General features: G+C 35.6%; 3 protein-coding genes across 5 annotated transcripts in view; 1 reads left to right on the top strand and 2 right to left on the bottom strand.

Moving 5' to 3' along the window:
• The window catches only part of BRWD3 (bromodomain and WD repeat-containing protein), a 128,523-nt gene extending 116,590 nt beyond the window's left edge, over nucleotides 1-11,933 (bottom strand). For 2 of the 3 annotated variants that reach the window (XM_068364456.1, XM_068364455.1), the window contains exons 1-6: nucleotides 11,750-11,932; nucleotides 11,601-11,659; nucleotides 11,492-11,521; nucleotides 11,250-11,309; nucleotides 2,010-2,160; nucleotides 336-582 (exon numbers count right to left, since the gene is read on the bottom strand). In XM_068364456.1, the coding sequence (XP_068220557.1) occupies nucleotides 336-582; nucleotides 2,010-2,160; nucleotides 11,250-11,309; nucleotides 11,492-11,521; nucleotides 11,601-11,659; nucleotides 11,750-11,825 (623 nt within the window). In that variant the 5' untranslated portion in view covers nucleotides 11,826-11,932. Of the gene's footprint in view, nucleotides 1-335; nucleotides 583-2,009; nucleotides 2,161-11,249; nucleotides 11,310-11,491; nucleotides 11,522-11,600; nucleotides 11,660-11,749 lie in introns of all 3 variants that reach the window. The other variant, XM_068364453.1, reaches the window with a different exon arrangement.
• Nucleotides 11,934-12,580: 647 nt separating this feature from the next.
• On the bottom strand, nucleotides 12,581-16,808 carry LOC137632383 (uncharacterized). The gene is made up of 2 exons (XM_068364318.1): nucleotides 16,488-16,808; nucleotides 12,581-12,754 (listed from the first exon to the last, which is right to left on the bottom strand). Exons 1-2 carry the CDS (start codon nucleotides 16,806-16,808, stop codon nucleotides 12,581-12,583), a joined length of 495 nt encoding a protein of 164 aa, XP_068220419.1.
• Nucleotides 13,251-21,814, top strand: Dhdds (Dehydrodolichyl diphosphate synthase subunit). The gene is made up of 2 exons (XM_068364136.1): nucleotides 13,251-13,396; nucleotides 20,644-21,814. The coding sequence occupies exon 2, from the start codon at nucleotides 20,653-20,655 to the stop codon at nucleotides 21,631-21,633; it is 981 nt and encodes a 326-aa protein (XP_068220237.1). The 5' UTR covers nucleotides 13,251-13,396; nucleotides 20,644-20,652; the 3' UTR covers nucleotides 21,634-21,814.
• The last annotated feature ends 542 nt before the right edge of the window (nucleotides 21,815-22,356 follow it).

Below are 22,356 nucleotides of genomic sequence, written 5' to 3'. Positions count from 1 at the left end.
AAAAATTAATGATCGTAGTTATCTATATAAAAAAAAAAATAAAGCAACAATAGAGGATTCTAAGACGTTCCTAAAAAAAATTAATTTCGATAACAGCAACTCTATTATGAAATAGCACTGGCCAAACTCATTGTCTGTGATTGTAAATACCTTCACAAATAAAATTACTTCCACTACAGTACTCTATAAGAGCCCTTCAAGCTATAAAATTCATGTACTTCTGTAAGGAACGCTAAAAAGTCAATCATATAAATCATATACAGTGGCAGTGTTAAAGTATCCAAATTATATAACTATAGGTTACAAAGAAAACTGAATCTACAGTTTACACTTACTTTCCAGTACGGTCAAAAAGCATACAATATACAGCCGAAAGATGACCAATGGAACGGAGGAAAAGCTGTATCCGCTTATAAAATTTTTCTGTAACGACGTGCTTGCGGTTTAAATTTCCTAAGAGCTCCCGGCCTAGGAGTGTTTGAGCAAGACATGGAGGTCCACGAACTTTTATAGGTTCCAGCGGAGGGCATTTGTGACGTCTCACAAGAACGTCTGATAAGGTGCGGTACCTCTTCCACAAATCTGTCAAGGTCAGACAAAATTACATTCGTGAATACCCTTTCATAAATCTGTCAAGGTCAAGACAAAATTACATTCGTGAATACCCTTTCATAAATCTGTCAAGGTCAAGACAAAATTACATTCGTCAATACCCTTTCATAAATCTGTCAAGGTCAAGACAAAATTTCATTCGTGAATACCCTTTCATAAATCTGTCAAGGTCAAGACAAAATTTCATTCGTCAATACCCTTTCATAAATCTGTCAAGGTCAAGACAAAATTACATTCGTCAATACCCTTTCATAAATCTGTCAAGGTCAAGACAATATTACATTCGTCAATACCCTTTCATAAATCTGTCAAGGTCAAGACAAAATTACATTCGTGAATACCCTTTCATAAATCTGTCAAGGTCAAGACAAAATTACATTCGTGAATACCCTTTCATAAATCTGTCAAGGTCAAGACAAAATTACATTCGTCAATACCCTTTCATAAATCTGTCAAGCTCAAGACAAAATTACATTCGTGAATACCCTTTCATAAATCTGTCAAGGTCAAGACAAAATTACATTCGTGAATACCCTTTCATAAATCTGTCAAGGTCAAGACAAAATTACATTCGTGAATACCCTTTCACAAATCTGTCAAGGTCAAGACAAAATTACATTCGTGAATACCCTTCCACAAATCTGTCAAGGTCAAGACAAAATTACATTCGTGAATACCCTTTCAGAAATCTGTCAAGGTCAAGACAAAATTACATTCGTGAATACCCTTCCACAAATCTGTCAAGGTCAAGACAAAATTACATTCGTGAATACCCTTCCACAAATCTGTCAAGGTCAAGACAAAATTACATTCGTGAATACCCTTCCACAAATCTGTCAAGGTCAAGACAAAATTACATTCGTGAATACCCTTTCATAAATCTGTCAAGGTCAGACAAAAATACATTCGTGAATACCCTTTCATAAATCTGTCAAGGTCCAGACAAAAATACATTCGTGAATACCCTTTCATAAATCTGTCAAGGTCCAGACAAAAATACATTCGTGAATACCCTTTCATAAATCTGTCAAGGTCAAGACAAAATTACATTCGTCAATACCCTTTCATAAATCTGTCAAGCTCAAGACAAAATTACATTCGTGAATACCCTTTCATAAATCTGTCAAGGTCAAGACAAAATTACATTCGTGAATACCCTTTCATAAATTTGTCAAGGTCAAGACAAAATTACATTCGTGAATACCCTTTCATAAATCTGTCAAGGTCAAGACAAAATTACATTCATGAATACCCTTTCATACATCTTTCTACAAGCCGATATTTAGAATTCTGTTCATTCTTCCAAAGGAAAAGCAATGCATCACGACTAAAAATAATGCATTACAATAAATCAAGAAAATTAAAAACAAATATCATGCTGCAGAGGTGTCACTTGCCTTCCTCCTTCCGAAGTAACGACTGTGATCCTGTGCCCAACAGGGATGATATTGACTGTCGTGGAAGCTTCACCAACTGGTCGATAGCCGGTCCCAGACGTGACACCAGCCGCAGCAGATGGTCTTTTCGGACATGGCTATTCTGACAATCCTAAGTACCATACTTACAAATTAGTAAAAAAAAATCTGCAATCCCAATACAGAACTGTACTGTAATAATATTCAGAGACTAATTAAGACAAAAGAAAATTGGGCCAAAAATTAGGGTGTTAAATGACATTATAATGTACTTAAGACTATACATAATTGACTGGCTTCCATCTACATTTACAACCAAGATTCCTGAATAGGCATACTGTACTGTAATGTTTAATCATATACTGTACCATATCTAAAAATGATGGAATATTAAAATGGTACAGGATGTACATAAATAAAAGATTGCATAACACAATAAAGTTTTGAAAACACAAATGAGACTCAGCATACACAGTGCACAGTACTGAACTATGAATAGTTGCCCAATTAATACTATTGAGACTTTTGAATTGTCAACAAACTGTAAACCATTCCCAAATCATGGTCTGTAAGTGAACAATAATTATGGAAGAGATGCAATAAATGGTTAAGAAAAACAAATCAACCTGGCTATAAACAATACCTGCACAGACTATGCAGTTGTCTGATTTAAACTTTTAAGTACTTCATACAGTAACTAATAACTAAGAGGCATGGAAAACACAGACTACTACTATTGATCATGCATTGATCAACCATTCTCCTAAAATCCAAAAGAGAAAAGATGGGATATCACAACGCTTCATGAGATACTTTGTCCTAATAAGTTACATTAGAGTATTTTCTCTTACTCTTTGGTGGAGATGTCGTTAAAAAATCCTTAATTTGAAGAGTAAAACTACAGTGCTGTACTGACAAAGAGGTAAAAAAAATCAAGCAAATACCTTAAACTCTTAATAAAGGTGAAAATTATAGGATATTGCATTACAGCCCAATGATGTAAACACAAACTTTACATGGGATGCATATTCTAAAGTCTAAACAAATATTCAACCAATCCATGATGAAAGTCATGTAAAAATGCAATATTACCAACTTATCCCACATTTAACTTTAATACTGTACATTTTGACCAAAAATTCAAGTAACCAAGAGGGCAATGTCTCAACAATTAAGTTATCAATCTAGAAGTTAGGAAAATAAATAGCAATTCATGTTTCCCTTTCATAAACAATGTTTTCAGCAAGTCATATAAGTGCCTGAAATCTAAGGGCATGGAACTTATAACTGCTAGAGAAATATCTCAATGATTGTCAAAATATAATTAAGCAAACAAAAACAACAGTACCAAATCATGGTAAAATCATGGAAGGCAGAAATAACATCTGAGAGAGAGAGAGAGAGAGAGAGAGAGAGAGAGAGAGAGAGAGAGAGAGAGAGAGAGAGAGAAGTGGGCCATTAAGATCAACGCTAGGACTGAGGAGGCCCTACAGCAACAAAGTGCAACTGGGGAAAAACATTGCATTATCCTAAGAAGTAATATTTAAAAGAAGTTAACAAGATGGAAATATCAAAAGACTAAAGACTGATCGCATCTAGGATGCTGCAAAGACCTTAGTAGTAATGCCTATAGTGGTGGCGTTAACATCAGTTAAACGTTTTACAAGTTGAAAAGAATTTTTCAAAACACAGCTATGACTACCCTCGCAGACCAATTATCTATAGGCACTTTGCTACTGCATACTAATATGGTATGGTGTCAGTACATGGAACAGCAAGGGCAGGAAACAATGTTAATAACGCAGAAAATAACATCTAACAGAACAAATAATTTTTTTTCTGTAGCCTACAGAGATTTGTATGTGTGCACTGGATATTTAAGAGGGGGTTCCTTAAAAACTTTTAAATTGGAGATGAAAGTGATAGTTATATATGGTATATAGAAAACAAAATACAGTGAGGAGACTGAATAAACAACCATATGGCTAAGGATCACAATACCCTACAAACTGTACTCTAAAATCCACTGGGAGAGTTATTGACTAAAACTCAAGTAAAGAGAAATAAGGATATGTAAACATAAAAAGTTACATGAGATATGAATAAGTGTAAAGAAATGAGCGGTTATAGCAAAATTTACCATAAAAGCAGATTCAATAAAAATTGGTGGCCAACAAGCAAATACATGACTGTATACAGTATATAAATTTTTAATTCAGTTGTTGAAATAGTTTAAGTTTTTGACATGTGTTTACTGCATAGAAGGTAAAGAAATTGAAAACTTAATAACACACAAAGTTGAAGCAAATTGATGGTAAAGGCAGACATATAATGAATTCTATACCACAGAAGAATGAACTGTGAAAGATTAACTTAGGTTAAAGTATACGAATGCATGCAGTAAAAATATAGGTTTCAGGAAGGCTTTTCTTATTGTCTCAACAAACACATTTACCAGTAGTTAAAATTATTGCATGCTACAAGTTATGGAAAATGAACCTGTTTTCTAATAACACTCTCTTAAAACAGACAAACCATATGCCTTTATCGTTTCATTGTTGACTGAAAAATCACCATTTGGCCTTCATCAAGTGACTCAATTATGAATGGTTGAATAAAATATAAGTTACATTAAAATTTGTTTCTGGCACATTCAATTACCCAGCTCACTATGCAAGCTTCATAAGCCCTTTCATCGCTCTAATAAGCTTGTGCAATTATATCTACCCTAATTACATTAACAACTAGAGGGACAATCAGTGAGCGCAGACCTTCACCGTGGCAGTATATTACTCGACCTTGACCTTTGACCTTAACGTGTATTAATTACCATGGATCTTCATACACTCAAATATGAACCAAGCTTGAAACCTATGTGACAACGATGTCCAAAATTATGGATGATAACGTGAATTGAACATTTCATTTGACCGTGACCTTGACCTTCCAAAAATTTAATAACTTCCAGCGCTTTATATAATCTCTGCAAGTTTCATGACTCTATGATTAAAGTTGTGGTCAGGAAACTGTTCACAAACAAACATACATACACACACACACAAACAGGGGGTAAAACAGAATCTCCTCCTAACTTCGTTGGCGGAGGTAATTATGCAGTAAGAGATGTGCACCCACAGAATTAAGCTGTTATGAGAGGTAAAAGTTAGTGCGGCAATATGTTAAAAAGAAGTAAAAACGGGCGTTGAAGTAGATGATATAACGCAAGTGCTGCTAATGGCGAAGGAACAGTGCAAACTCAAAAGTCTCAAAGACAGATTATTATTTGTATTTCTCTTTTATTCATAATTTTGTCTCGGTAATGATTTCCTTTCCCAAAATTTTTATTGAACTTACTGCTATCTGCGTTTCCAAAATAGGGGTTAAGCGTCAATTATAATAATAATACTCACTTACTTTTACTTTACTTTTAGGGGTTTATTTCTCACCCTCCATCAAACACTAAAGGTCTGTTCAGGCGGGCCTTGGTGTGTGAAAAAATAATTCCTTTCCAGTTAATATTTTTCTCTGTATCGTTATCAGTTATTTCGCTAGCATTTGTATTCAGGCTTAATAGTTTTCAGGTCACTATTATAACACTTTCTAAAAAGATAAGTCAGGTTTTTCTTGAAGGCTGCCACATTTGTGCTATTCTTGACATCGAGAATTTACGGAATATCATGATACGCGCTATGTTGAAGGAAAATTGGACATTGAGCGAAATTGCAAGAATATAATAACTGGATGAGAGGATATGAGTAAATGTAAGAGCAGAAATGGGAATAAAGAACACAAAAACATAATTAATTACAAACTACGGACATCTCTAGTCGAACCTTACAACTATAAGCAACAAGTAAAAGGGAACAGAAAAGTAAATGTAGCAAGAAGAGTTCATTGACTTCACTTGTGAGTGCTTAAACAAACAAACAAAAACGGTCAGCGTGATATCCGATATGCGGAAATATCCGGATTACGGCTTGGAGTCTGGTGGCAACTTATTAAAACTCGTAATAATAACGATAATTCCCTGCTCGGAGTTTTAAGCAAGATATCCCGAGGTTGAGGATTTAAAAGGACCATTCAATACTGCGGTTTAAAGGGGAAATCCCAACGGCAACTGATGGATTAAGCAATAAGTGAGACTGACACAATACTGTTGCTTCAGATTACACCAGACAGGAAAACCCAGACGCAAAAAGCGTTTTAAAACACCTAAGCAAAGGCGGTGTGAAAGAGCATTACACCCACATGGGTGGGGTTGGTTGGGGGAAATGTGGGGAGCTGGGGACAGGGTGGCGGGATGGGTGAGGTAAGCAATATTACAGTCAGCGTAAGGAGCTGAATAGATGATTTGATCTTCAGCTAAACGAGAGGGAGAGAGAGAGAGGGAGAGAGGGAGGGAAATAGCCTGACTGTCTAGTTTTATCAAGAAAGTCAGCACGGCGGAAAAAAAAGATAAAATGATTACTGATGTAATCGAAAGAGCAGTTCTCAAGGGGTTTTCAAAGAAGCGTAACTCAAAGAAAACGGATTTTTATTGCCAAGTCCAGGAATGGAAAAAAATTGAGATTCATCTGAGGAACCGTCACATGGCCGGGTGAACATGAAGGGAATACATTAAGTTCGTACCTAACAAATAATTCCTGCACACTACAACTACATTATCTGTTACACAGAGTACATGCCTACAGCTACGGTGAAATAAATTCATTCCATGCTTAATTTCAGATAACCCTCTGAGTCTAATTAAAGAAATAAAAGAAGACATTGTTATCGAGAATACATTAAGTTCGTACCTAACAAATAATTCCTGCACACTACAACTACATATATGTAACACAGCGAGTACATGCCTACAGCTACGGTGAAATAAATTCATTCCATGCATAATTTCAGATAATCCCCATAGTCTAATTCAAGAATTAAAAGAAGACATTGTTATCGGAAACCAAACACGGGAATAATTTAAAAAAACGTAAAATATACCATGATCCTAAATAAATGCAATACGTAGGGAAAATTAGTAAGTGAAAAGATTGAACATTTTGTAGTAATAGAATGAAAAGGTACCCAGTTGAACATTATGTAGTAGTAGAATGAGTGTATACAAATACAAGTAAATACGTATAAAAAAATTCTGGAATACAGAAATGCGCTAAATACACGGGAAATGCGTAGTTCCGCAACGTTAATTCCGTTTAACGACTTCTGTGACGACTGAGAATCATAAACGGGTGATTTCCAGATTCACGAATAGTCGGGACAACAGGTACAGTAGAATCAGTAGAACTTCAAAAGTTCAAAGTTGGAGCAAATGCTTTTTTGTTGACCAGGCAGACATAGTTATTTTATAGTTTATTTATGACATATTTGTTTTTGATGTTGTTGATAGTTTATTATATGACATGTCTGTTTTGACGTTTTCTTATTTTAGAATGATTTATTGTTAATTTGTTCTCTTCATTTATTTATTTCCTTATTTCCTTTCCTCACTGGGCTATTTTTCCCTGTTGGAGCCCCTGGGGTTATAGCATCTTGCTTTTCCAACTAGGGTTGTAGCTTGGATAGTAATAATAATAATAATAATAATAATAATTGAGTACAACATACTGTATTACAGAGAAAAAGGAATGGGTCTATCCTCAATGTTAAACATGGCTACCGGTTATAAAATCAATGCATGGAAGGTTAAACTAGTATTACCTTTCAATTATATCATTACATGTAGGAAATTACAACTGAAGAGATAATTTGGATTAGGAAAAATAGAACGAATTTCGTAATTAGTATTGATTAGAGGGAATGAATGTTCGACACCTTGAGATATTTCCGGTACCTCGATTCACTGGAATCCCTTTAAAAATCACCGAAATTCCCTACAATATCACTGCAAAAGCTTAGAAATCGATAAATAATGCTATTGTTAAAATACGTTATTTTTATATTTTTAGAATTTATATTTTTTATATTGTATATTTGCAGGTAGAACCTTGCCAAGGGTTGTGACCTGGGAATGGGGTCCGGGGCCTTGCCCTGGCTAGGGGTTGTGACCTGGGAACTACTAGGTTAGGTGGATTTGTTAGGTTCTGTACCCTTTAACATAGTGTGTAAAGGGTATATAGAAAAATGCTTTAAAATACACATTTTATTGAATTAATTTACTAAAAAAAATAATGTAAATTAATAGAAACATTTATCGATTTCTAAGAGTTTGCAGTGATATTGTAGGGGATTTCAGTAATTCGTGGTTCCCTGAATTTCCCCTGAAATGAGACAAGGCAATCACCGAGTTAGTGTTAAATAATTTATAATCAAGGCTGACAACCCTTCAATATATTCTACGCCATACACACACACAATGTTTCTAGCAGGATATTTGATTATAATCTTTCAACTTTCTTTTCATGTGATTCGACATCAAAATTCTTATACATTCTTCCCTCTTAGCCTCCACTGATTGGACTAGAATAAGGTGCATAGAATAAATAGCTCCATTTTTTCGAGATTCATTACTTAAAATATGAAACTGTTAGCAAATGAATACACAAATAATTGCAAAAATGGATTCGACTGTATCAATAATTTTGGACCAAATGACCAAGTGCCCAGAGGCACTATTAAATTTAGGTAAAACCCTCCAGGCGACACTACTTAGTTCAAGTAAAAGTTGACAGAGGAAATTATGACGTTACAAAATTAATAACTAAACAACTGTTGGTAGGGGGTGCAAAGGGAAGCTACGTTTAGACTCCTAGAAAAAGCTTAGTTAACCACGTGAGGCACAGTAAGCGTGCTGGCACTACCCCCTACCGAGAATGCAGTGTATGGCGTAGACCAACGTTTTGAATAATGGTTACTTGGCTCCCACCCAGAGTAACACCTTAATTCGGTACCTACAACCAGCAGCTACAAACTTTACAACATTCAAATCAGCTTACAAAATCTGTCAGTAAATGTTATATCAAATTTAATGTTTTTATTCCTTGGAGCTGTGTAATCTCCACGGAATTATGAGGAACAAAATAAGTCTCCACTTGGGAGTTTTCATCAATTAAAAAAAAAAAAAAAAAAAAAGATTAAAAAAAACCAAATCTGAGAGCGGTTTATTGAAATTGCAAGTCCCTGGGGTAGCTGGCTATAAAATGACCCGACATATGGAATGAGAATTATTGCAAGGAGGTATGAAAAATCTGACTATGAAAAATCTGACTAAAACGTTATCATTGGTGATAACGTTGCAAGGAGCAGGTTGCAAAGAGAGATGGGAGAACACCAGGCTAAGAAATTAAAATAAAATTGAGACTGCTAGCAGATAACTAGGAAAAGGAGCTAATGAAATGTATGGTGCACTCACTAATAACAGGCAAATGAACACAGGTGCAATAAAGTATATATACAGCTAATATTGATATGGATATTTTCTAAAAAGGGATCATACTCATTCCGTGGCTAGGATACAAAAAACCGTACAAACACACACAAGTACACTAGCACATACGCATGCCACACAAATAACATATCCACCTGGTTGCCAATATAAGTTTCACGAGCATAAAACGAAGAACTAAAGTAACAGCACGTCATAATGTTGGATGTTCGTCTATATTAAAATTGGACGGCAGAGTAGTCTTCCCTCAGTAGCCTGGGAAGCCATTGTTAAATCTACCTACCGTTCATCTATCATTCATCGCATCTCAACTTTATAATATATTCTACAGAAGGCAAATTTTGATGTTCCACCAGATTAGGTGTCCCGACAGAACTTAAAAGCGAAGCCCTTCATTTGCTAAATTAATATCTATAGTGACTTTTACCATATGCGTAAAAATAACACTTTCCTTATGTATGTATGTATATATATATATATATATATATATATATATATATATATATATATATATATATATATATATATATATATATATATATATATATACACAGTATATATATATATATATATATATATATATATATATATATATATATATATATATATATATATACAATTTATTACAACATAAATGGTTGTGAGTTTTAACAGTGAAATTCAGCACAGGGAAAGTGTACCATGCGACCACAAAAATCTGTCAAGAGTACAAACCGATAAACTGCTTAACCCTAACCTGCTATGAAAGAATATGACTCCTGTTAACATGAAAAACGGCATATGACAATTTTTGATATAATACAGCCTAACTCTTTAATAACATTAAAACAAAAATATCTATAAAAATAACGTGTGATGTGAAGCAATTGTATTCCTTTAACTGAGGGAATTTTAGTTCTAGCATTCCAAGTAAAAAAAATCCATATAGCCTCATGCTATCAAGTGTATGGATCTATATTCATAAATTTCCATTAGAAGCAGTTGTCAGTATTACTGTATAATCCAATGATTCGCATTGCTCTGCAGCACGTTCTTTGTTTCCCCAGTTCTATGCTGCACGATATTGATCCCTACAGCACACCACGCCTCCAACTAAGCTGCCGACCAATCACCACCCAAAGAGCCGGCCCGACGCAACACCAGGGTTGCCATTCGTACGATAATTATCGTACATGTACGATTATTTTGGGTCCGGTACGATGTACGATACATACCTTGGGTATATACAAATGTGTGTGTTTGATTAAACAATTATACTAAAATACCTTGAAATAAGCTACATATGTTACTCCTTAATAATCATGTTGAAAGTGTGTACGATCATTCTGGTTTAAAAAACGATAATTTTAAGGTTCATGTATGATAATCCAGTGGAAATCATCTGGTAACCCTGCGCAACACTTTTGGCACCCTATTGGCCCACAACCTCCCAGGGAGAACGGTTGGCAGGCTCCCAGAGAACGTTACCAACTTATGATATCAATATTTTACATGCACTCAACACACTTTAATAGTCTCTCCCCATAAAAATTCTATTACTCTTTCGCAATATATATTCAAGGAAACAGAAAGAGGATAGGATAATGTCATATATTATAAAGGGGAAAATGATAAAGTGGCAACATTCCGCACCCATCTGCCTGCCGTGTGTGGACCGTCTTGCCAAGTGATTGCCTCGCACTCCGAAACCTATCTGCCTCCTCACAGTAATATTTCAGTTTTACCTAGATCGTTTCATAATTAATTATCCGAGATAATTAATCATTTTCTTACCTCGCCATGAATAAAATTGTTATTAAAACTACTTAAAATCTAAATAAATGTAAATTACTTACAAATTCCGAAAACGTTTTCTTTCCCTCATTTCCCAGCCAATCGTATCTTTTAGGAAGTAACTGAAAATGCAAAATAAAAAAAACAAAAGGTTAAAGTGGTAAATAGGGGGGTTAGGTAGAGGAGAGGTATCAGGGGGAGTATAACCCCCCCCATGACACCCCCTCCCTACTACCGGCATATGAGAATGTACACAAAACCACGTGTTCCATCAGCTGACAGACGCTACAAACGTCTAACTCACCTCATTTTCCTCGATTTCAGCTTTCAGCACCTGAAAAAGCAAGACAAACGTGTTAGCCCCAGCCAGCTTTCAGACTCAGTATTCCACTCGACTAGTGTGCAAACCTTACCTCAAAAGCCTTCTTGCATGGTCCAGCAGATAAATACTTGACCATCAAATAGTACAGCTCTGGAAGAGAGAGAAAGACACTCCGTTAGACCGCGAAATTCACTTCACTTTGAAATATCATTTGTGGCATTAATTCGACACTTAACTCACCGATTTCTATTGCACTATATTGCTTATTCACTGCACTATCACACTGTGAGGTTGGAGGAGTCTCATCCATAGTCATATATCGAATTAAATCCAAAATAATCTGGTTTACTCAGCAACAATCTTTCACAGCATTTTCGTTCCTTTCTCTCTCATTTGGGCTGAACTGGGCCGCACACCATCCATGACGTCGACGGTCACACGCAATGCAAACTAGTTCCTTCTCGTCTAGATTTTTCATTATAACGTATGAGTATTATCATCTCAGGATCAATTTTACAAAATTATTGATGATAATTTACTTAATAATGAGACATATGAGAATTCAATTTCGTTAATTTTACATATTAGCGTAGACAAGCGCGGAATATTATTTCCACCCGCTGGTTTTGTTGAGCATTTAATTTAGCGATTTGGAATTTCACAGTAAATAACACTTTTGCCGCATGTTTGGCATTTTTTTAATTATGAACTAATATTCCACTTTCATCATTGCCATTTAAGAACTAATGAATGCTCTTTTTGGAGTCCCTTGGGAATATTTGTAGGACATTTCCGTTAAGCATAGTGACGCTCCAAAAGGCAATAGGGCTGCCAGACGTATATATATTAAAAACGCATCAGGGGAAAATAGAGGACAATGTAATTATAACTTACCAATTAACATTTACTGTTAATCTAAATGTTTAATTGTCAATTTAATGTTTTAATCAAATGCCTGTTGTATTAACTCTTGAAAGATAATGCTTATGGACAAAATTATTTTCATTCTAATTGAATTACTGTTTCTGGAAGTAAACAAATGTTAATAATGGTGATATTATTATTATGTGCTTATTTCTTGGGTAATTTTGCATGTTTCCAATATCCAAGAATTTGGGTATGTGTAGTTGCCGGATATAAATTTTCCTTTAACTTTTGGAAGCATGTACTTACTTTGGTGACACTTTGTACATTACTAGACATTATCCTATTTATTTTCTGTGATAAAAGTATAATCTGATATACCTGTTATCAAACATTAGAAATATGCTTCAATGAACAAAATTATATAAAAAAAATGCATTATCGTACTGGATTGCACATATTTTAGTATTACTTCTCATGCTACTCTCTTAATTAAAGTAACATATTGATGACCGAATAATTACAAATGATTACAGACACAACTGAAGGAAAATAATTTTTCAAAAATTATTCCAAGTCCCTGACTTACCTCTTAACCTTAAGAAACATTACTGAAATGTGATAAGTTTACGTCAGCCAAATAAGCTCATCGCAGGGTTGCCATTCGTACGATAATTATCGTACATGTACGATTATTTCGTGTCCGGTACGATGTACGATATATACCTTGGGTATATACAATGTATGTGGGTGTGTTTGATTAAGCCATTATACTAAAATACCTTGAAATAAGCTATATATGTTACTCCTTAATAATCTTGTTCAAAGTGTGTACGATAATTTAGGTTGAAAAAAAACGATAATTTTAAGGTTCATGTATGATAATCCAGTGGAAATCATCTGGTAACCCTGGCTCATCGAGTCAGCTGAGACTTGTGAGATGTCATCTCATCCGACTTCCAAGTTACCTGAAATTAGTTATTTAAAAAAGTTATTTGTGATGTAATTGTATTGCGTCTACAGGTAAGGATCGTTAAGTAATGTCGGATAAAATTTAGAGAAACAATTGTAAGAGTAAGAGCTAAATTGGTTTTCGAACTTGTGAACTTAAGTACTTCCAGTGTCTCTAACCCGTGTCAATTTTTTTTTTCTTTTTAGCAGAATTTAGTCCTTGCTGAGGGGGGTTGCGCTTGTGTTAGTCCTTGCTAAATTTAAGTTACTTTTGGTGTATATTTACCCTTTCATGAGAACTAGTAAACATGGAAACCTTATGCTCCACCTAACCCAACCTAGTATCCCCCCCCCCCCCCTCGACCAAAACTGATCTATTATGACGTTTCCATGTTTAACTGAGTTTCCCCTACTAACATCTCTTCATACCAAATCTGATCTAGTATGCTATATCTTACATTCACCAGAGCTTGTGGTGGCCAAAGTTTTAACGGCCCTGATGTGGTGAACGCCAGACCGGTGTTTGTGTCCCGCTCACACTCATTAGTTCCTTAGGTCACTGGAACCTCACCATCCTTGTGAGCTAAGGATATAGGTCTATCTGCTGAGTCATCACCAGCTATTGCATTGCTCTCCTTGGTCCTAGTTTGGGTGGAGAGGGGCTGGGGCACTGATGATATTGATATATGGTCAGTCTCTAGAGAATTGTCCTATTTGATAGGGTAATGTCACTGTCCCTTCCCTTTATATAAATAGACTTGGTATGCTTTGTCCCTAACTCTCATGATCTTTGCCCTTAACTAACTCGTCTTACTCAACTTTACCTTGTTTACTGTATCCATACTCATCGGAGCTTCATCCCCTTCCCTAATCCAACCAAGCATCTTTTGATCCTACTCATCAAAGCATCTCCCCTGACTACTCTCTCTTTCCTAAACTGACTTAGTACATTGTCCCCTTACTCATCATAACTTCTCCCTCTTGCTCTTACACTAAACTGAATATTTACTGCAGGTCTTTACTTATTGGCGCTTCTTCTCCCCCCCCCCCCCCCTACCCCACCCCGGCCACCAACATCTTGCCTTGCATATTGGAGTTTCTACCCCAACCTCCCCGTCATAATTACACTTATGTAGTATGCTGTGTCCTATTGGAAGCGTCCGTATCTGGCGCTCGCCAGACTGGGGTTTGAGTCCTGCTCAAACTCGATAATTTCTTTAACGTCTCCCACCTCACCATTCATGCAAGCTAAGGTTAGGGGGAGTTTTCGGGAAACCTTATAGGTGTACAGTACTGCTGAGTCATCAGCAGCCATTACCTGGTCCTCCCTTGGGTGGAGAAGGGCCTTGGGCAGATTCTATTGTATATATGATCACTCTCTAGGGTTGTCCTGCTTGCCAAGGCAATATCACTGTCTCTCATTCATGAGTGTCCTTTAAACTTGAACCTAAACTAACTACAAGACCTTACTCGAAAAAAAAAAAAAAAAATATCAGTAAAATAATCAATGAATTATGGGTTTGAATGTGAGCCTTAACAGAATCAATACTGGAGGTATTGTAAATTGCTAGTGTTTCCCATTATGGATTTCTTCTTTGAAATGACACAGCTCTTTTGTTAACATACTTTATTCCTTATATTACTATGTACAGTTTAGGTTATATGAAAAGAAAATCTAGTGTCAAATTGTTTCAATGCAACAATTAAAGAATCTGACCAGGCCTTCTTCATATTACTTAGCCATACTTTGAACTTGATGTTGGGTTAGATGTAGACATGTGGAATGTATATATAAAATATAAACTTTGGACTAAATAGTATGCTTTCACCATCATAGAGAAGACATAAATTAACATAGCTTAATTAAAGCTCACAGTCCAGACTGAACTACAACATAATCAGTATCTACATCTCGGGCGCAAAGTACCTAACCTTACTCATTTTTACATACATTCCATGACAAATCTAATGATAGGAAAAGATCAGTAAATAATCTGAGTAAACAAGACTAGTTTAAGACATCCTTTTCTTAACTCTTTTACCCCCAAAGGATGTACTGGTACGTTTCACAAAACCCACCCCTTTACCCCCATGGACGTACCGGTACGTCCTTGCAAAAAACTGCTACTTATATTTTTTTTTTTGCATTTTTTTGATAATTTTTTCAGAAACTTCAGGCATTTTCCAAGAGAACGAGACCAACCTGACCTCTCTATGACAAAAATTAAGGCTGTTAGAGCAATTAAAATAAATCATATTGCAAAATGAGCTTGAAAAAAAATAACCCCTGGGGGTAAATGGTTGGAAAGTTCCAAATAGCCTGGGGGTAAAAGGGTTAATAGGCACATGTTCAGGTATACACTCGAAGATTCACCTCAAATCTAAACTAGGCATGACACTTGAAGAGTAAACTTGAAACTTTGACTGGAATGGAAATCTAAACTAAGCATGAAAACCATCATCATTTAAAGCCCCGTTTTTCTGCTACTTTGCTTCTTGGACACACCCTTCTCTAAACCTCATAGTTCCTTGTGATAAGAAATTTACTCCGTTAATACCAGCTATTGTAGTGAGTTTTTCTCTCTCATTGATACAGGTTCCTAGGTCATATTAAGGAGAGGGATGTGTAACACTGTCCCCTATTTGTTGTTGTGGGTGTTCATCCATCTCTAAAAAGTATTCATTTCCTATTGAAGTGGTTAAAATGGTTGGACTATACCAGGGGTCGGCAACCTTTTGAACTCAATGTGGCACTTGATAATACCATTATTTTTACTATCTCGTATGCCAGTTGTTATATTTAAGCACTATATAGTAAAATTAAAATAAAAATTGTTTAGTATGTAGTAACCATTTCAATTATAATAATATAACATGCATAACATAAATGTAATAATTTTGTTGCGTTTAGTATTCGTTGTTACAAAAATATCTTATATTCTATGTTAATACCCAAAGGCCAAAGTTGAAATTAAAGGTGAATATTTGGACACCCTGAGTTTCACACAACCCTTAGTGATCCATTGTAGGCCTGGTGCAATAGGGGCTGAGGATGTGCTTCATGTGTGAAAATAATTTCCTTGATGAACTATGCAGTGCAATTTCAGAATGGATTGCCCAATTTTATCCGCAACAATTTTGTAAAGCCCTTATTTTTTCCTACCATAACAGGAGCACCATCTGTTGTAATGGCAAAAATCTTTCCTATGTCTTCCTCTCTGTTCTCAAAAAGGTTAGTGAATGCCATTAGTATGTCTTCTTCCTTGGTATTGTCATACATAGGTTTAAGAAAGCACTGCTCGTTGTGTACCTCTGTGTCACTATACCTGGCAAAAACATACAAGCAGGGAATGTCATTGATATCAATGCTTTCATCCAAGGCAAACTGAACACGTGTACTTCTTGAAGCAACCAATTGCTGCCGATTTACATTATCAGCCATTTCAGAAATGCGCCTCTTCACGGTTTTAGCTGAGACAGACATGTCTTTTATCCTTGAGATGATAATTTGTTTGTGTGATATGATATCCAATAAAACATCAGAACACACTAAGAAAGTAGCTTTTAAAAGTCCAGTATCAGTAAAAGTCTTCCCATGCTTTAAACACGAAGCTACTTTCTAACTAGCCTCAGTTTCATTCTTTTTGCTAGCATTCAAATTTTTGAACACATTAATTTGTTTCTCATAGCGGGTTACGGCTTTCTTAATCGCCTCAGCTTTGTCAGCACTATCCTTGAAAGCCTGCTCTTCTTTTGTTTCAAAGTGTGGTTTAACACTTGATGTGCAACACAGGACATTTTCGCAGCAGAGAGGACACACAGCAAGATCATTCTGCAGAATAAATCCAAAGTCATTTGTCCATGATGACTAAAATAATCGGTCATAAAGCTTGAATTTTTTTCTCAGTAGCCATAGTGACAGTTACCTAGAGATAATATTACATAAGGTGGCCAAAGACTTACTGAAAAAACTGGGACCATACTCAGGTAGCTTAATCAAGATTTCAAGGAATTATAAAAGAAACCATACTTATGTTGCTAATCTGACCTGATAGGAAAAATTTCTTGATCCTGGATTAAGGCATGCAAAATCGTATTTGTGCTGACCAGCACATCTTCGGAAAGGAAACATATCGATAGATATATAGAAATATACGAATTAAATCATAAAGTCAATTATGTAAACCATAAAGATAAAAGTAATGATGCACAACACAGTCTCTCTCTCTCTCTCTCTCTCTCTCTCTCTCTCTCTCTCTCTCTCTCTCTCTCTCTCTCTCTCTCTCTCTCTCTCAGTATATTTTAAGGATTTTTTCTTTGCTCCTTCGAATAAAATGCCGTGCCATAAACAAGCTCTCCTCGTGCTAGTGCTACAGGTTGCCGACCCCTGGACTATACTGAACCATAGGAAATTAATATTTTAAAATGTTAAATACCAATTATTGTGCTTCATAGGTTACTGTGTTATTTTTGTGATTTTACCATCATTTTTGTTCTCTAATTTATATACTGTATGTTAACCTCTTCTCTTCTTATAGCTATGCTTGTAGACATTTATAGTTCCACTGTCGTTAGTTAACATTGATGCCTCATGTTCCTTTGCAACCTGACGTAGAACTCTTGTTCTTTGAGAGAGTTTTACCTCATTATGTTATAATTCAGTCCCCCTGACCTCAACTAGGTGCATTGCACAATGTACTATCTGACTAGTAACAATTATGTGGAAAAAGTGCCCAAGGATTTTTCTTAATAATCACCAAAACAATGATGAAATGTGAGGAGTGGTCAAAATACATGAACAGCACCTGCACAAGATAAGGATATCGCAACCAATAGCAATTTTTTTTAAAGAGTTGCACACTAACTTATAGTAGACTGCTTTTTTATGTTTATTTTAAATTTCCTGTAAATTATTTAGAGACGGAGTAACTATTCCGTACATCCCTGTGTGACTGACATCCATATCTTGCAAAAGATTATACTGCATGCTTTATTTCTGCCATCCTGAGAGAAAATATTTCTATAAAAGATGAAATGCCAATTCAAGATCTATGTATCTTGACTTAACCTCACACCACTTTGAATAAAATATATTAATAGACTTGGAGGCTATACAGTACAGTACTCTACTTTGACCACTTCTTATTCTTCCATAAAGAAAAATTATGTGAATGAAGGCCAAAGGACTGTAGTAGGTTCCCTGGTTACAAAGGTTTTGACTTAAATCCTTTTGTGGATAGAACACAGCTCCCAAAAGGAATTTAATATAGTACGGTGTGGTTTTTGTTATGGAATCATTTTATCGTTCTATATTTATTTCTTCCATGTGTTTTTGCAGCCCTATTATGTTTCCATGTCACAAAATGTAATTTTATGCCCTAGATTATAAATTTACTACTACTACATTAGCAAAGGGGAGTGACTTCAGCACTTAGGTACTGTACTGTATTGTATTTAGGTGTGGTCCAACATATCAAAATTCAAGTTATGTATTGTATTTAGGTGTGGTCCAACATATCAAAATTCAAGTTACAACACATTGTAGGAATAGATCTGTGTTATGACTCTAGGCCCTACTGTATCTAGTTTAATATGTTTCAAGAATGTCAGATCATGTTGGAGAATACAACTTAAACCACCAATGAGACATCACTGATTTTTTTTAATAGCAAAATACAGTAGCTCAAAACAGCTGCAATTTATTTGTTCTTACATGGATAAAAACTTTCATCCTTTAATAAGGGTACGACTTCAGCAAACCCGAAAATTCAGCTGTTAAAATTTATAAAGAGGAGTTGGTAGTTACTTGTGGGTAAGCGTTTGAATCCCAGCTGCCCTGCCAGCTTACCAAGAGGCCACTCTTGCTCAACAACCTCAGAAGGATATAGGGAATTAAATGGCAGGACATGATTAGAAATGAAACTATAAGAGAGATTATTCAAGTGTCATATGTGGATGAGATTATGATGATTCGAGGGAGATGGTTTTGGTATGCTCTTCGCACTCCTCAAGAGAGATTAGTTCACTAAACGTTCAGCTGGGCTCCACCATGCACTAGAGTTGGAAGACCTAGGCCTACATGGCTGAGGACTATGAAGTACGAAGTAGATGATGAATGGAGAAGTATTGAATTAAAAGCTCAGGATAGAGACGACTGGCGAAATCTAACCGAGGCCCTTTGCGTCAATAGGCGTAGGAGGAGATGAAGATGAATTCCAGGCCTCATTTGGAGCTTGTTTACTGAAGGCTAATCAGATAGTGATTGCTTTGCCCTGTTGAAATTGATTCATGGTCAGATCAATAGTTAAGCTATTCTTCATGAAATCTGCATGGTCTGTATTTTGTAGGGTTACAATGCCAAATACTATTTAATAATCAATCAGTCATTGCAAAACCAAAAATGCAACAATAGGAATTTCCAAAATCCCAAGCAGAGGTTCGGGAATTGCGGCTCCTGAAGTGTGATAAAGTGAGACCTCAGAGTCATGGGGACCCTTTTTTTGATAAAGCTGGTCTTTTACTAACACAGGCTTTTGATCTTGGAATAGACAATTTAATTTTGCATGAATTATGCCACTTGTATGGCAAGAAGCAGTACTGTATTTCAATTTCTTTAAAATTTTTAGTATCCAGTAAACCTTAAAATTCATGAATAGTGTCCTGGATAACTGTTTTGCAAATTAATTGGATTTATGAATTTGGACTATACAGGCTATTCCATGCCTGTATTGCTAACCCTTTTACCCCCAGGCTTTTTGGAAATTTCCAACCCTAACCCCCAAGGGGTTACTTTTTTCCCAGCACATTTTGGTGTATATTTCTTTTAAATTGCTCTAACAGCCTTAATTTTTGTCATAGAGAGGTCAGGTTGGTCTCATTCTCTTGGAAAATGTCTGAATTTTCTCAAAAAATTATCAAAAATAGGAAAAAAAATAATTTTTATAGCATTTTTTTTGCAAGGACGTACCGGTACGTCCATGGGGGGTAAAGGGATGGCTTTTGTGAAACGTACCAGTACGTCCTTTGGGGGTAAAAGGGTTAATATAATTACTCTGTGAGCATGATGCTTCAGTGTTGCAATTTTTAAAATAGTATATTCTGTATTTAGCCACAACTTTTGAAAATAGTGTGCTCATGTTAATATTCTGTATTTAGCCACAACTTTTGAAAATAGTGTGCTCATGTTAATATAGTCAATTAAGAAAGCCAGTAGTTATATAGTTTAGTATTGGTTTAATATTCAGTACTAACCAATCAGCTGGAATAGCTAATACAATTCTTAAATTTTTTCCTCTACTATATAACATTTTTTCTTTCAGGTGTAAAAGATGACTTGGATTGTTGAGCAAAACCGAACTTGGGCAGAATGGGCTGCCATTCGAGTTTTGAAGGTTGGACCCATACCACATCATTTGGCTGTCATTATGGATGGAAACAGAAGATTTGCACGGAAAGAGCAAAAGGATACCCTGACTGGACACAAGCAAGGTTTCCATAAACTTACAGAAGTGTTGTGCTGGTGTCGTGACCTGGGTATTAACGAAGTTACAGCTTATGCTTTTAGTATTGAAAACTTCAAACGTTCAAAACATGAAGTCAATGGTCTTATGGATTTAGCAGCTGAGAAGTTTGCAAAGCTTCTGGAAGAGAAAGAAAAGTTAGCTAAGCATGGCATTTGCATCAAGGTATTAGGCGATTTAACACTTTTACCTCCTGCAATTAGAAAGCTTGCAGCAGAAGCAATATTGGAAACTAGACATAACAACCAGTGTTTTCTTAATTTGGCATTGGCTTATACATCTAGAGCTGAAATAACTTCTGCAATGAATGATTTACAACAGGGAGTGAAGGAAAATAAAATTGAAACCAATGATATTTCCGAAGAACTTCTAGAACGTTGCTTGTATACCCGTGGCTCACGAGATCCAGATTTACTTGTAAGAACTTCAGGAGAAGTAAGGCTTTCTGATTTCCTTCTTTGGCAGAGTGGATTTTCATGTCTATTCTTCACTAAGGTACTTTGGCCAGAATTTACAATATGGCACTTATTTGGAGCTGTGTTTTACTACCAGCGTCACTATCATACATTAGCCGAGGCAAGGAAAAAGGCAATATCTCAGAGAGAACATGCTGTTGATGAAAGTGATATTGAAAGATGTCGTTTGACATATGGTGATAAAGTGTCCCAGGAACAAATTAATGCTTATGCCAGTGGACGAAAAGAGCGTGTAAATAATTTTCTAAGTGACCTGCATGAAAACAGATTAAAATTTTACGGCAATATTGTAAGGGAGAAAAGTCTTTCATGAAGCTATAATTTTTTAATATAATACATATTTTATATGGAAAATGTAGCATGCCATTGTTAAAAATATATTTTGTACCAAAGTTAAATACTTTATTAATTTTTTCGTTTTGTGATTATTCTTATATTTGAAAATTAAAAATTGATAAAAAAAAAATAAAAGTCCTATCAATGCCAATGCAAGTCATTATCCATAACAACATGGTCAATATAATTTGTTATCTTCAGTTGAATTTAATAAATATTCCTGCTAACAAATTAAATTCATTAAAAAAAAAAATATGCTAATACTTCTAACCAATGCCATCAAACTTACTGTTTTACCATAAATGGGACGTAAACTTAGTAATACATTCCTCAATTCTACTTTAATTTCAGGAACTTGTAATAGTTTTCAAATTTAGGGATTTATGACTTTGGACTATGTGCCTGAATAGCTATAATTCATTAAAGCTAAAAACCGGGAATGTCGTTCAGCTGACTAAAAAAAAGCATGCATGACGAACGACAGCACCCAACATGGCGCCTCCGGTGACAGGCCGTGCTCCATAAAACCACCGTGCGAGATCGCTACCAAATAAGGAATGAACGCCATCTTGGAGCCCTGTAATGGTATGGGAGGAAGGGTACCTTGATAACGGCTCCCCTTCAGTTTCGCCACTTTTCCCCCTTGAAGCGAAAACACTATTCAGGGTGAAGATTGCAATGTGTTGTATCAAGATATGCG

Source organism: Palaemon carinicauda, chromosome 41 (assembly GCF_036898095.1).
Source record: "Palaemon carinicauda isolate YSFRI2023 chromosome 41, ASM3689809v2, whole genome shotgun sequence".
Classification (NCBI taxonomy): Eukaryota; Metazoa; Arthropoda; class Malacostraca; order Decapoda; family Palaemonidae; genus Palaemon; species Palaemon carinicauda.
This window is presented reverse-complemented; position numbering and strand designations above follow the sequence as displayed.